Source organism: Hyalella azteca, unplaced genomic scaffold (genome assembly GCF_000764305.2).
Source record: "Hyalella azteca isolate HAZT.00-mixed unplaced genomic scaffold, Hazt_2.0.2 contig16646, whole genome shotgun sequence".
NCBI lineage: Eukaryota > Metazoa > Arthropoda > Malacostraca > Amphipoda > Hyalellidae > Hyalella > Hyalella azteca.
In genome coordinates this window covers 230,347-245,815 of record NW_025946460.1, presented here as the reverse complement: position 1 = coordinate 245,815, position 15,469 = coordinate 230,347, and the positions used below count along the sequence as shown (strand labels likewise).

Sequence of the window (15,469 nt, the reverse complement as noted above, 5' to 3'; positions counted from 1 at the left end):
GCTCGTCGCCAATCACATTTGAACCGGATTCAATCATGTGAACTACTATTTGCCATTCACAGTAAAAGTTGTTCAAATGTAACTTCTCAGTTCATCACATACGATAATTTTCTTCCAAATATGTTTCCTTGTATATTAGCCCAAAGGTATTCAGACAGCAGTTTCCCCTGCAGTCATTCATACCTACGGCTCAGGGTGAGGTCGTATGTATTGTAGCTGTAGTAGCTGCTGTGTGCGTGTGTGGATTTGTATGCGTGTGTACGTAACGCTGTGTGTGTATGCTTGCAAGTTGGCGGGCGGAGCGTGAGTAGCAGCAACAGCAGGAGCTTGGGCTTTTGACGCTTCAGTCTCCTCGTAAACTGTGCCGAGTGTGGATGTGCGTTATAACCTAGTGATCTATCCCCCACTCGTTAACAGCCATGCGGCGGCTTGCCTTCGCCGTTATATCTTTCCTACTCTTATCATATTCGCAGCAGGTACGAAAGTTCTTTTTACAGTGAATTCAAATTACATAAAATATTTATATTCCCAGTGTTTTGAAATTATTTTTAAACGTCATATTTTGATTACGTAGTGGTGTGGAGCACGTGCCAAAAGTGCAACCTCGCGTCAAATTTTCGCTGGTCTAATGGGTTCATTTTCTGTCGTTTTCAGGTTGCGAGCAATGCCATGTTTGAGCTTCAACTGAAAAAATTTGTCAACCTCAATGGCTACAATTACCAAGGTCATTGCTGTAGCGGCTTCAGAGATACCAATGGCCGATGCTCTGAGAAATGCTTAACAAAATTCCGAGTCTGTCTCAAAGTTTACCAAGAAGTTATTGACTACCGGTCACCCTGCACCTTCGGAGAAATCAAAACGCCGATCCTTGGAGAGAACGAAATTGATTTCTCTGTAGTGCAGGCTGACGGCTTCTTAAATCCTTTGCAGTTTAGTCTTGAGTCTTGGCAGGTAAGAAAAAGTGAAAAATTACTAATTAAATTTCACTTTAGTAGAATATGTCGTCAAATATTTTATGCTGTGAAATAAATGAAACCTGAACCTGTATATTTCAAATTTGAATTTTATAATTGATTCGTTTTTATTAAACTGTATTCGTTTCTTCACTCTAATGCCGCGCCTGTAAATGTTCGTGTAGATGCAACCGGCAACGTCGACCTCGGTTTCTGGCATGAAATTTAGGAATCGTTTTAGCACTAAATTCGTTTGTGCGGTGAACTGTGAAATGTGACTCTGACAGTGTTATGGCATTGATGAGCATCAAGTGGTGAAAAAGTGAAGAAGCTGCTCAAAGAGAAGTGATGGCTTATTGAAAAAAGTCTACTGAATTTTATTCAGTCTTGATTAGGTAGCATTTAGGAAAGTCTCCTCATGTAATGTGTGGCCGTTATATAGCCAGCGTTGTCGGTTGCATTTTACCTTACCTTGGAAGTTGGACGCGCGCGTTACGTGTGATGTTATGAAATCAGTTGATAGTTCGTCTATATAAAATTGTGTTCTGTGTTGTTCCTACTCGACGTGCTGATTTTTATTCTCGACGCAGGATACCTTCTCGCTCATCATTGAAGCTTGGCACGACAACAACGGTACCAGCTCCTATGCCGGTGAGTTCACCTTAGTTCTACAGTCGTATTATCACATCCTATGTCTCATCACCAAAATAATATGCGTATGGCGTGTGATCATCACTAGGTCATCAAAAACACCAAAAATTTATTAGCGATTTTGAAAATTTTATATGAATATTTTTTAAATAGTATTATTTAACCACTTTACCTTTAAGAGATAATCAAATTTAGGATTGTCTTAGCATTTTGTTACGAAATTGGAAGCTTCCCCGTCGACCTTTGATCATAGTCTTGACCCCTGATACTTAAGCGTAAAGTAAATCAGTCCTCTTGTTGAATCAAATGAAAAAGATATAAATTGAATTTGTTGGTTCTTATTAACGAATTTCAACTTCGTCAACTTGAATTTACTCAGAACTCAGAAGTCGTGTGGCTTATTTGGCTTGGAGCGTCAAGTGAGGTTTTTTTTTGGTTTTGGCCCCTGAACTTGATCGCTGAAATTGTTTTTTAGTTTAAATATATATAAAGACGTTACGATCTAGATTGATTTTATATTGTTACGCTGATCTGAAATTCAGTACCTTGCATATAGCTTCATTTCAGATGCTTTCGGGCAAAAATTTCACACCTTCTTCCAATTTTTCAGTACTTCAACATTTTTATCATCCCTAAGCACTAAGTCGGTTACTACACGTTTCTTCGTTAATATTTTTTACCCTAATTTTCTTTACAATTTGGTACCACCAACTATAACTACCACATGTTCGATCGAAAACCTTTTGTACCAAATTGTTTGTGACGTTCATAACCATGTCGATATTTGTTGCTAGAACCTCCTATATTCCATCGATTCCCGTTTGCACATCGGCCCAGCTGTGTCTGACGCCGCTCGTTACCGCCCCAGGAATCGCTCTATTCCTAGTGTTCTCGGTCGATATTTTATCACATTGATTTTAGTGTGGGTAGCGAATAGACGACTGAATTCAGCTGCCTCTTCCTCTCATGCTCCGCGTGCTGCTTCATTCGTGTATGAATTAATGTATCTATACGTTTGCTTCGTTCATGGGACGAAGAAACATTAAATTATCTATGAGGCTTATTTTTTTATAATAATTAATTGTTCATAGATCGATTTTATAAAGTTTTTTATCACATTGCATTAACAACTTTCTGCTGACCAGAGTTAATTCCATTCTAATCTTCGCATCCGTAGATTGCAACTTTAGTTAATCTTAATTATATTTCACCTTTATCTTACATCAATTCACTTCGGGAATAATGTTATACAAATGAGTTATATGCCCGCTTAGTTTATCGAATGTAATATTGATCTCATTATACTATAACCTTTCATCTCAATTACTGCAACTGTGCTCTATTTAATCTAAAATTTTTAGAAACACGAAGACATAAACTCGGCCTGAAATGAGACAGAAAACTAGTTCCAGTCAACTTCGTATTTTCCATGCCCAATAGTAATGTCGTGTTTCTTTCTCTTTGGTACGAAGTTTGCCTTGTTTTCTCCCTCACTTCTTCCTTCCCTCCATCACTTCTCCCTTCCCTCCCTTACTTATCCCTTCCCTCCCTCCTGTGAGTGGCTTCCTCGCCAGATGGTCCGAGGGTAGCGAGGGCGCTACAACCGACCTCTGGCTTGGGTATCGATGTTTCCTCCGCTCTTTTCTATATTGTTATTCTCCCTAACTTCCTTGATCTGTTTGTGTTGTACTTCTTCAATCGTGTTGTACTTCTATTTAATGGAACTAATGTTTGTTGAGATGCCTACATTTTGTTCTGTACCTATGCACGTTATCAATTTGTTCATTTTCATATTTTAACTTGCGAATGTTAGTTTCTTCAACTTTCAGGCACAAAACGTATTTTTTACCTCTACTACGTCATTGTGCTTCCTAGAAGTTACTTTGAAAAGCTTGCTGTGATGTAACAAAACTTCTAGAAGGCAATGTTAGTGTGAAGTCCACGGTAATAATTTGCCTTGTTTCTATTGCTACTCTGCTTTTCAAATTAGTCAAATGTGTATCCGTTATTCGAAGCTACTCCTGCGTTTTTTATGCGTTTATATGAGAGGACTTTTGTAATTTAAAGTTTTTACGAATGAACATTCAAATATTATAAACTCTGAAATATTATGAAATATTATGGTACTTGAACTCTGGCCAGTCTCCCATCGGCTAATTAGATATTTGCTGAGCAACATACAAGCTGTGTTATGATTTGTCAAACTGATTGTAGTAAATGTTGCAAAGTGTCATATTATGACATTAATCATTACTATCTTGAGCTCAATTTTATTCAATAACTTTCTCCATCATGTGTCTTTTAAAAAGTGATTCGTTTCAACAAGTTGTCACTATATATATGCTATGCTCTCATGTCATTGTAAATGACAGAGTCATCGTGCAAAATATGTCCGCAGATCTGACAAATAGATTTGGTGCGTTTGTTATCTTTTGCTTATAAGCACGATTTTTACATATACTCCTAAATTCTTTATTATATGTGAACTTTTTACTAACATCAATCACCCTGTTGCAAGTATCGTAAAACGTCTACCGGTATCTCGACTACCAAATGAACAAAGTCATTTAACTGAGCTTCTCTACTTGTTATTCATTTCTAATTTACAAACAAAAGTGTATGAAAATGATAGTCTTTTGTGAGTCCTTTCAAAATGCATTATTCCTAATATTTATTCAAGCGCTGCAATCAAAGCAGCAATTGCCTACTCTATAGCTTTCTAATATACCAACATATTTCTGTACGATCACTACTTGCACTGTGAAGAATAATCAGCACTAATCGTGATACGCGCCTCCCAGTGAAGGTAGTGCTGGAGTTTGATAAGACACAGTAGCTTCTCTCTGTCTAGTAATTCTAGTTCAATGGGCTCTTTGTGATGCTATCATTGATTTGAAAGACGTTATCACTGAACGATTGTCTGTTGCACGTAACGATATCTATGCCACTCGCTCTACGTTAGCATTATACTTCAGGAGTTGTTTGTACCTTTCTGTTTCTAATAAATACCCATGTTAAACGTTCACTACATTTGAGGTTAAGTTTCGTTTGTTTTCATTTGCGAAAAATTGCGCACTCCAATGCCCCATTGAAATGACTTAAGCGTAGTAATGTTCATTTTCTAACAAACAGCATTTGAAGTTTGGCTTCCTGGTGAATAGTATTCGACTCTCCTTAAAAGATTGCAAACGTATTAAAAGAACGCCTGGCACTATATAGATATATTTCTTTCAATCACCTTGGTTCAACCAGTGATGTTAGCCCTGCCTGGAGTGACTTCGTAAGGTAGGATATGACTGGAAGCAAGCACTGGCCATCTGCCTTCACGGCCGGTAGTGTGGGAACGCAGCTTTGTTTTTAGGTTAAGAAGCTCGAGCTGGGCAGCTGCTGTACGGGAATGCTTGCCGTCACTGCCATGGGAAGCACATGAGACAGCTGTTAGACGCCTGGGCCTCCTTTTTTATTTGGGCTTGTTACCAGCCAGCTGAGATCTCACTAGACCGTCTTTCCTTACAGGACTTCTCAGGCAAACTTTCGTCTTCGGGTCTACTAATTATGTTCCCATCTTGGGTTTCATTTTTGTACCAAAATACCCACTGGGCAGTTCAGAATTCTTTGAATCAGCCATAGGTACTTCCGTCGTTTTTTTATTTTCTCATTTTTCGATATTTATGCTTCTTAAAATATAACCGGGAGCTTTCACTTGATATTCTTTCATGAATTCGAAGTATTTTAGAATTCGCCTTCGCGTAACTAGGTTGTAGAAACTAACCACGATGCCAATCGTGGCACATTAGAGGTTCAGTTGCACCTGTACCTCTAGTGCAGGAATTAAAGTTTATACATGCTTGTAACCTTACAAATTCTAGTGAAACTCTACTCACCCACCTTGTATATCTACCACATTTATCTACCTTCGTGACTCAACTAGACTTTACTAGTAGGTTTCAAACTTCATATTTCTCTCCTAATCTCTTGCATTTACATTCTTACCGACTACCTACGCTCTATTGCCTACATTCTGAAATACAGTAAACACTCCATTACTTACATTCTAACCTTTAACCTACGATCTATTACAGTCGAACTTCCAGCCTACGCGAGTCCGACTATGCGTGGGAATGAGCCTACCTAGGCCTACCCATATCAGAGCTCGCTTGAATCTCAACACCTGTTAGGTGCTGCTCCTGTTCATTGGTCCTGTTTCTGTTCATTCCTCTGTGACACGTCTCAATCCTTGCCTTCTTCGTCAGAATAATTTTCTCCGCTAGCTTCTGTTTTAATAGGACTCGTTTTTTTGTTTTATCAATGGAAAATTTGGGCTCTGTAGTAGTTCTTGTTCCTATGAAATTAAATTTAAAGCCTTGCGCTATGTATAAAACAGAACTATCTTATATCTAAAGGGTCATTGGTGCGAAGATTAAACAATTATGGAAATCAAATCAGTTATGAAACTGTATATACAGTATATGTAAATACTGATCTTTTCTTAATTTCCATATTATGCGCGTTCCTTTTTTGAGACTTCCTTAGATCGATAATTTGCAATCACGTCTGCGCTTCACACTCGAAAAAGAGCTCGTTAGTCGCGCTTCAATATCCGGCGGCGTGGAAAGTGGCTCCGGTTGGCCCTAAAGGGTTTCGTTTCCTGAGAATCCTGTCTTTGATTGCTATTTGCGCCCGCGGGCTGCTATCGAAAAGCACACTCAAACAAACGCGTTATTTGGTTCTAAGGTTCAAAAGCAAGATATGCTTTAGTATTGTCATAAATGTATCGAATTCGCGAAGAACAACGCTGATATTTCTTTCAAATAGTTTCGCATGATGGCACATAACAGTGTTCTAAATCTCTTCGCATTGCCTGCAGCAGCGCTTTCCAGCATCAGAATCACTTTTAAACGCAATCCAGGTCGCGATAATTAAATTGCTTAAACCCCGTCTATTGACGATACCCAATACCAGACAATATGATGAACTTGATACTGCATGTTCGTTAGACAGTGGGGCTATGTGTATTCTAGTTGATCACCTTTCGCTGAACTTAATGACCGAAAACTAACACCACCCGTTCAGAATCAAATTATCTATCCTCAACACCTGGGGCAGTTCAGTATTAGGTGACAGTGAGCCTGTAGAGACGGTGTCAGGACGTAAGTGTGGCGATCAGAGCGCGTGGGAAGACTGTCTTCCCACGGCTCCTCCACTTCCTGCCCAGAAGCCTGCCGTCGTCCACCGCGCCGTCAGGATGTGGTTTTCGCTGCCGTTCCTAGAATATTGTCGCGACGATGTGAGGCTTCACGTCGTTTCATTATTACGCGCCAACTTATACTTACCGTGCGAATTTCTGTAATGAAAAGGAACGAGGTGTTGTGGAGTTCCCTTTTCTAGTGAAGTCACTATAAAATGTGAAGATCACAAGCTACTTCACACTTGTGAAGATCACAAGCTACTATTTTCTGGTACAATGTTTCACGAAAACTTTACTACTTTTGTCGTTGGTTCTTCAGTGTACGCAAACTAGATCGTATTGTTCTTTTTCTGTAGGAAGTTTCTTATTTTTGTCATGGGTTTATGCCTTTTTATTAGCCCAGCAACGAGCTTACTGCTCTGTTTCCCTAAGTACATTTACCATGTTTCCCTGATCTTGTTACGCTGTCAAGCCCTCCTCTTACGCTCAGTAGTTTACTGTCTTTTTAGAGCCGAGTTTAAATCTCTTGTGCCGATAATGAAAGCGATCACCTCCTGTAAAAGACGTTTTTTCTTCCTTTGGAGTGTGTATTCACATGCCGCTGAAACTCACGACTCATTTCTGTGTTCCCGAGCAGACTTTTAAGTATCGTATTTTTGTGTTTCTCAGGTCCCGTGCTGGTCCATCGGTTCATGACTCAGCGATCGTTGGAGGTGAACTCGGAGTGGAGCGCTCACGAGGAGAGCGCAGCTCACTCGTCTCTCAGCTACCAGTTTCGTGTCGTGTGCCAGGATAATTACTTCGGTAAAGGCTGCAGGAAATGGTGCAGGCCTCGTGACGATGCCTTCGGTCACTACGTCTGTGATGCCCATGGCAACGTTCAGTGTCTAGAGGGCTGGCAAAATCCTGAACAGTATTGCATCAAACGTGAGTTATTTAACGCCCGGGGCATAGTCTTGATTGTCTAGTTTTTAATATCACACCACCTAGGATCATTATGAAAATGATGGACTTCAGGAATCACCTGTCCCTTAGTAGACGCAAGTAATGTTAAATATGTTGTAGAAAGACGTAATTAACATTCATTAAATATAGGTACTCCGAATTAATACTTCACTCCGAATTGTTCGTATTCTGGCGTTTATTATAATTACTTGGAATACAGATATCTTATTTATCCTCTTGAATTCTACACTAAGCTTTGTAAAATGTTACCTAATTAATTTAAATCGTTCATATGCATCGCCAACTAACTTGTACTATTCTTCTCCACAGCGATCTGCAGTGCTGGATGTCACTCTGTCAATGGGTTCTGCGAGAAACCCAACGAGTGCCAGTGAGTATCATGAGTCCTCGTTTTAGCATTAATTATTTCCACGGAAATCTGCAAATGATATGAGGTTCAGGTGCGAAAATACTTGATTCTTTATTTTCTTATAATTTTTCTAAAATGTAGTAACTCCAACGAACGTAACTACCCGTGCTTTTTGCATAAATGATCAGAAAAATGCATGAAATTATAGCAAAAGAAAAATTTCCTCCGAATGCTTACAGATTTTATGACAATAAAATCTGTTAAATTAATATGGTTGTTTGGATTCCGAATTTCGAACATAGGCATACTATAGTTATCTTTATTTGCATGTTTTTTCAGCTTGCTGTATTAATTGTACAATTTCCCAAACGGTTCTACTAGTTTCCATGATTTTGATGGCAATACTTCACTCTCGTTAACACGCTATTTGCCAGCTCCTCTTGTACAGTTACAAAATAATTTTACAACGTTTCTACTGGGCCACGTGTTCGTTTTATGGCTCGTGTCTGTCACTCTGGTCTAGGCCTTCGATCTACTCGGCGTTTGCCTTGCTCCACTTGGCATACAGACCCGAATTCTCTTCCCTATTAACGCACCTTACTCTCTCCCATCCCTGGTCACGTCTGCGTCTGAAATGCGAATATACTATCTTCTCTTGTCACCAAATGTCAATTATTTACTTCAAAATATGACATGTCTCATGTGTACCGATAAAAGGGAAAGATTAAAAATTTTCCTGTTTTCTTTATGCTAGAAACCGCTAGCATTTTTTAGACAGTAATCAAATTTATTTTCCAGCTTTCCTTTTACTTTAACAATGTCGGCATGTTTACACTACATGTCCTATTAGTGTACTAATCCTAATATGTCGTTTAGGTAGCTACGAGTGCGTAAATCATGAAATAAATGATAACATCATTTTTTCAAACCTCTAGATTTTTCCCCTCGTCAACGGTTTCCGAGAGATGCTTCCTACGTACACCACATGGCCTCATTTTACAGTACTTTGTCATGCCCCGGTGCTAGATGTGCCCTACTGAACGGCAAGCCCCCTCATCATAAAGCATAATCCCTACACTTCACACCTCCAACACCCTTGTGTACATCATCGGTTCAACTTCCGTCATGTTTCTCTTGTACTGTTATTTTCTTGTTCTTTTCGGAAAGGTTTACGATTTATAACGTCGTAGAAAAGAGCACAAAGATGAATTTATATTGTTTCTTCTTACGTTTTTTGCTACTCGGGCAAACACTTAGTATCTTTCCCTGAGTTTGTTACATCTCGAATAAATTAAATAATATTTGAACTCTTTCTTGTCAAACTTCCTTATTTGTATATTTATTAAGTCATGACATGATCACGTTATCCAATTTTTGCTTCTACGAAACAGCCGCGCCCGAGGCTGCCTTGATAAAAAAGTGTGGGATGCCAAGAAGTCGTGACGTGGCACAGAGCTAACTAAAAATACACGCAACCTTCTCCTGGGCCTCGCCAGCTTTGTTGCCACACTACTTATACTTACTCTTGCACGCAATTCATATTAAACTCTACGATTAATCCATTAATCTCCATCTCCCAGTTTAACTTTGCCATGAGTAGTGTCTTCTAGCAACTGTTGTCTTCTGTTAACAAGCATACTTTCACTGAGATAGAATGCAAGCATTGTTTACTTATAATTTTAGTTAAGCTATATCGATTTTATATAATTTCATATATTGTGTTAACGCCTAACGAAGCTGAATACGCATGCGTATCCTACGCTTCTTTGAAGAATGCCGTCAATTTCTCTTTCATGTTGGCATGACAGTCTCACATTCCATTCTGATTCAAATACTTGTTTTCTTGCCCGAGTTGCAACTTACCGGACGCAAGTTACCGCGATGCGATCATGATGTCTTTTTATACAATGGTTACATGATACTCAAGCGAGGGAGTCTAGTGTCGTAGTTGTTTAACCTGCAGAGGAAGTGAGGAGCCTCGAACACCCACCCGTCTCAGGTGTTAGCGGAATACGCTCACTGCTCGGTCACTGATTCCACTGAGCTGAAACTTGGTCTTTGTTCATTACTAGATTTGAAGCAATAAGATCAAAATGGTGTTACCCTCTGCCCATGGAAATGATCATGTTTCATTATTTAATTTTAATTCTATATTCCCTCCGCAAATTACGTAAAATTCATTCCATTGTTTTTTTTTTTTCTCCACAGATGTCATCTGGGTTGGATGGGGAAGAGTTGCGATGAATGCAAGATCTATCCCGGTTGTGATCACGGTTCCTGTAACTCGCCTTGGGAATGTACTTGTGACGAAGGCTGGGGAGGCCTTTTCTGCAATCAAGATCTTAACTACTGCACTAACCACAAGCCCTGTACAAATGGTGCTACTTGTTTCAATACCAAACCTGGTTCGTACTCGTGTCTGTGTCCCCCTGGGTTCAGTGGCACAAACTGCGAGGTGACGAATCATACGTGCGCCACGGACCCCTGTCTCAACGGGGGCACGTGCCTCGATACCGGCGACGATGGCTTTGTGTGCCAGTGTCCAACCGGCTACACTGGTCAGTATTGCCATATATCTGGTAAGACCTGTGCTGATCGCCCCTGCCTAAATTATGGTGCCTGCCTCGACACGAAATCGGGATTTCAATGTCACTGCCCTCTTGGATTCGAGGGTGAAACCTGTCAAGTTGCAGTTAATGAGTGCGACTCAAATCCATGTTACAATGGCGGATCCTGTGTTGATGAGCACGCCAGTTTTACCTGCGTATGCAGCCCCGGCTTTACTGGGAAGCAGTGTGAAACAAATATCAACGACTGTATTCAGAAACCGTGCCTCAATAATGGAGTTTGTGTTGATGGCATTAACGCCTTCAAATGCCAATGCCCCACTGGATACTTTGGACATTTGTGCGAAAATGTTGAAGACGTTTGTGCCAATATGCCTTGCGCCAACGGGGGCTCGTGTTTTCCTACATCTGATGCCTTCACCAAGTTCAGCTGTAGGTGCAGACCAGGCTGGGGTGGTCGTCTTTGCAACCAGCGAGCTATGCACATCTCACCTTGTGAAAGTTCTCCGTGTCAAAATGGTGGCACCTGCTCGGAAGCACCAGAGCTAAGCAATGGCTACCGTTGCACATGCTTGCATGGATTAATTGGTCCTCAATGCACGGTGCCTATTCCTAATTACGATCATTTGAGTGAGGCTCAAGCTCGAGTCGACATGTCATCTGGTCAGATTGTTCTCATTGTTATCTTCAGCGTTGCCGTACCTGTCTTAGCCATCAGCTTCGTTGTCGCAATCATATGCATGAAGCGCAGACGAAAGATGGAGCGCTCGAAACAGGACGAAGAGGCCAGACGTCAGAACGAGCAGAATCTTATACACAACGCTGTCAATAACAAATGCCTCGAGAATCACATGATATTCAACTCGCTTGACTATCCAGTGAAACCGATCAACACCGACAGCCAGTACAAGCAGATTGCGGCCACTCACTACCCTAAATCGTACATGTCTGGGGACAGTAACTCCCAGCAGCTCTCGCCTACATACGAAGAGTGTCCGAAGAAAGCAATTGAAAACGCCTATTCAATAGCACCAGCACGCAGCACCAAGACCTTAAACACAGACTCTTCGAGGCTGTCGCTGGCCTCGAGACTAGAGAAAGATCTTGACGCTGCGTGTGGTCGCAGAGTTTACGACGAATGTGGTAATAACTCTTATTGCAAGACTCCTGATCACACAAGCAGTGCAAACTACACCCCTGCTCCTCTCGGCTCAAGGTGAGAATAAAAAACGTACAAGTCTTTTTACTACTGTTTCTACTATTGTCACTACTTATTTATTACAGTGCATATATTTTTCAAATTGCAGTGAGCTTTTTAGCTTGGTTTCAATATGGCTCAGCACTTGTGATATTTCTGCATTTCGCGTAACATTCGCTGCCCGTTCATCTGCAGAAGTATTTATTGTTTGATTGTATGAAGATATTTAGTTGAAGCTTGCGTGTCATTGAAGAAGTTTCTGACTTGAACCCCTCCTAAGAAATTGAATTATAATTTTGCCGTTAGTGTGAGGGGTTTCGTTCATTAATTCAAGGAAAAAAATTGCTCTTGTACAAGATACCTTCTGTATAGAAAAAAATTTAATTCACAACTGTACGCAAGTCATGCTATTATCTCAATTTAATTTTTATTTTAATCCGCGGCATGTACACATTATCTGACGTATTTTGTTTTTTGTTTACAGTAGCGGGAGCAGAAGTAGCAGCGTCGTTGCCCAGCAGCCGCCGGACCAGCGCACTCACTTATCTAACAATACACTAAACTCTACGTGCAGTCCTAGCACGTGCACCACTCCATCTTCTGTATATGTTATTGAGGAACATTATGAAGACGATTATTTTGCCACCCAAGTCTAGCCGTAGCCAATTTATATACTATATCATTTATTTGACCTTAACTAATTTCAAAATAATTTTTATCATTAGTTTCACAAAATAATTATGCAGAGTCTCTTGCTGTGCTCTGAGTGATGCCAAAATACAACATGAATTATTTCTCATTCTCAGATTCTCATTATGTTGTATATTCATGCTATCTAATTGTTTATCTCGGCTTATTGTTTCTTATTAAACAGAAAATACGAGGATTTTTTCTTCATTTTGTTGCATCGACAACAGAGAAAAACGTTATGAAAATATTTGACGTTGATCTGGTCGAGGACAGAAATTTTTGTTCGCATTTTATTGTCCCGATATCAAGTTTCGAACTACGGCTAGCTTTCAAATCTGGAGTGACTATTATCTTATTAAATAGCACTTCTTTAGTCAAATGTACATCCAAAGATGTTGAAATATAATTTTCCTAATCGTATATTATGTAAAGTGTTATTTATTTGTTAATTTTTCGCACTTAAATGGCCTCGTATGGAATTGTCCGCATCTGGTGTGCAGAAGTTCAGATGTACGGTGTTTTAAATGAGGTTGGTTGATGTGAGCTGCGGTCATGGTAACGGGCGAGAGAATAATGCGTCTGTGATACCTACTGCTCTTCAATTCCAGATAGGGAGTGCTTGTACTTGTTGCGGATTAAAATGCGTGCTGAATGATTAATGTCCCACTTTGATAACTGTGATAAATTAGTAACTCCATTTCCCAGAACGAATCCCATTTTTTGTCAACGGTGTGTAATGCTCGTCAATGTCGTTCGTTACCTTGACTGTATCTTCGTAATTTTGAGGGAGGTTTAAAAGACTGAATAGTTATATGAAATGAAATAAATTTAAAAGATTTTGCATTGTGAATGGATTGTGACTTGCTCTGATCTCATAAGAAGTAAATATGTAGGTAATATATCCTATTTCTATGGGGTGATTTGCAATTTTTGTATGAAAGCAAAGCTGTATCTTTACTGGGGTAATGACTTTGTTGCCGTAACATGTTCGAAGTTTATATCAATTATCAGAGCCAATGGATTACACGAGCCAGTGCAAACAAATTTGTCTGAATAGTAAATTGAAATTAGGTTTATATTTCAAAATAATATACGCCGATTTCGTGATCAGCGATGGAATATTTTCTTAAATAAAGCCGCCTGTAATACACGTAATGTTTTGCCTTCACTTCGTAATATTTGATTCAAATGCGGTCAGAATTCTTACTCTCGTAATTATACCAGGCTCATAATTGTTGTTTTCTCGTCCAGAAATCGATTATTATGTATTAGTCTACATCTACGATAAGATATTGCTCAAATTCCATAGTATTTTACTGTGTATGGTCGTGAAGATCCTGGGTGCTATTTTCCATCGAGCTGAAATAACGAATGGGCGTTTGTTCATGAAAGATTGTTGTTATGTCTGTGCTTCTGTCTGTTATTTTCGAGACCGAGTTAATTATGTTCTTTGACGTTTTGTAGTTGTTGCTCGTTTACAGTTATAATCGTATCTTGATCTCCATATCATCCACTAGGCTTTGCTGGTTCGGTGAAATCTAATTTTCCAGGCTGATTTCTCGATAATTCTGGTTAACTGGATTCATTCTCAATTCTTCTAAATTTTTAATTTGCCGTTGACTTAATTTGATAATTTAACCAGCTAAAACTTTTCCACTTTTAATCTATTTAATTTGTTTTTCAAATAGTTTACTCGTGGTTCACAGGATATTGTTTGAGTTGTGTTATTCATCTCACAGTCTTAGGTGCCAGCGAAGAAACATCTCATGCCTTATAGAGCAACAACTTCGGTATTGCAGATGGCTGACTTTTCCATGTAAATACGCCTGAATAATTTTTGAGTTGTATATATTTTCTGCGAAATATACTGTCGTCTATTTTTTGAAACGGTATTTTATTTTCCCTCGCGGTAGCAAATCCCTTTTTAAAATCACAAACGATCTCGAGCAATATTCAACAGTCCAGCGATTGAACTTCTTTACTTCTTATATTTGCAAACCCCAGCACTTCAGAGTCATCTGGTTGGGATCAGAGCAGTCGAGGCGTGACTCCATCACGGTTTTCAAGTACTTTTTACTCGGCGATCTCAATACAGATCGCCCCTGATGTCGGACTGTAGAAAATAATACTTTATCCGTTGAGGTGACACCTGTTTACTGTAGAATTCCTTAGTTCTCGAATTCATAGGTATTCATTTGATTATTTTGTGGGGTAAAGCGGTTCAAAGTACTGCAGTTGACATGAAAACCTGTCACGTATGTTGACTGAATTATTTATTCTTTAACGACACACATTAGAGTAATTATATATTGTTCACGTGGCAGATTACACGTGTATTAAAAACTTGTACCCCAGCACAACGACAGCACAAGTGAGAGCTGCTGTGCACCCCGAGGTGCCGACGCGATGTTATTTTTATTTAAAAATGCTCCTGGAATAATTTATTCCTTTGGAACGCCCATGTTAGGCAAACCTCAGCCCTGGGCCATCACGAGCGCTCGAGCTGAGGCCGCTCAGTTAGTAGCCACTGACCGCTGCCTTCTCAGCGCTTCTGACCTACAGGCCTTCGGCTGGCATGAAGCCACCTTATTTTGTCTACATATACATCGATCGTCGTCAACGCTATTCGTACATAAAGATCTGGTATTCGGAGTTACCATCAGTAACCAAATTTTAAAACTACGATTATTTCATCGTGGTAAAACATTACGATGAAAATAATCTCGCACTTTAACTTGATGAAGTACAAACCTATTTGAAGCCTTGAAAATCCCATAAAAACTCTCTCTTATTAAAACAATTGTGTTTTATGGGCATATTTATGAAAAAAAATTAATGTAAACTGAAGCCATAAAGTACGGTATTGACCTCTGAGCATCAATTTCCGATCCTTTCAGCTACTTGCTC

At 39.6% G+C, this 15,469-nt stretch overlaps 1 protein-coding gene across 1 annotated transcript; it reads left to right on the top strand.

The window, feature by feature from the left end:
• Nucleotides 1-359: 359 nt before the first annotated feature.
• LOC108669192 (delta-like protein B) lies at nt 360-14,449 on the top strand. The gene is made up of 7 exons (XM_018156495.2): nt 360-476; nt 655-951; nt 1,544-1,604; nt 7,462-7,719; nt 8,068-8,128; nt 10,316-11,890; nt 12,357-14,449. The coding sequence occupies exons 1-7, from the start codon at nt 420-422 to the stop codon at nt 12,526-12,528; spliced, it is 2,481 nt and encodes an 826-aa protein (XP_018011984.1). The 5' UTR covers nt 360-419; the 3' UTR covers nt 12,529-14,449.
• The last annotated feature ends 1,020 nt before the right edge of the window (nt 14,450-15,469 follow it).

What these genes read in the sequence shown, in the direction of transcription:
- LOC108669192 (XM_018156495.2), top strand. Translation starts at nt 420, where the DNA reads ATGCGGCGGCTTGCCTTCGCCGTTATATCTTTCCTACTCTTATCATAT. An exon ending in CGGTACCAGCTCCTATGCCG is followed by an intron (nt 1,605 to 7,461) that starts GTGAGTTCACCT and finishes TGTGTTTCTCAG; the next exon opens with GTCCCGTGCTGGTCCATCGG. An exon ending in TGAACAGTATTGCATCAAAC is followed by an intron (nt 7,720 to 8,067) that starts GTGAGTTATTTA and finishes TCTTCTCCACAG; the next exon opens with CGATCTGCAGTGCTGGATGT.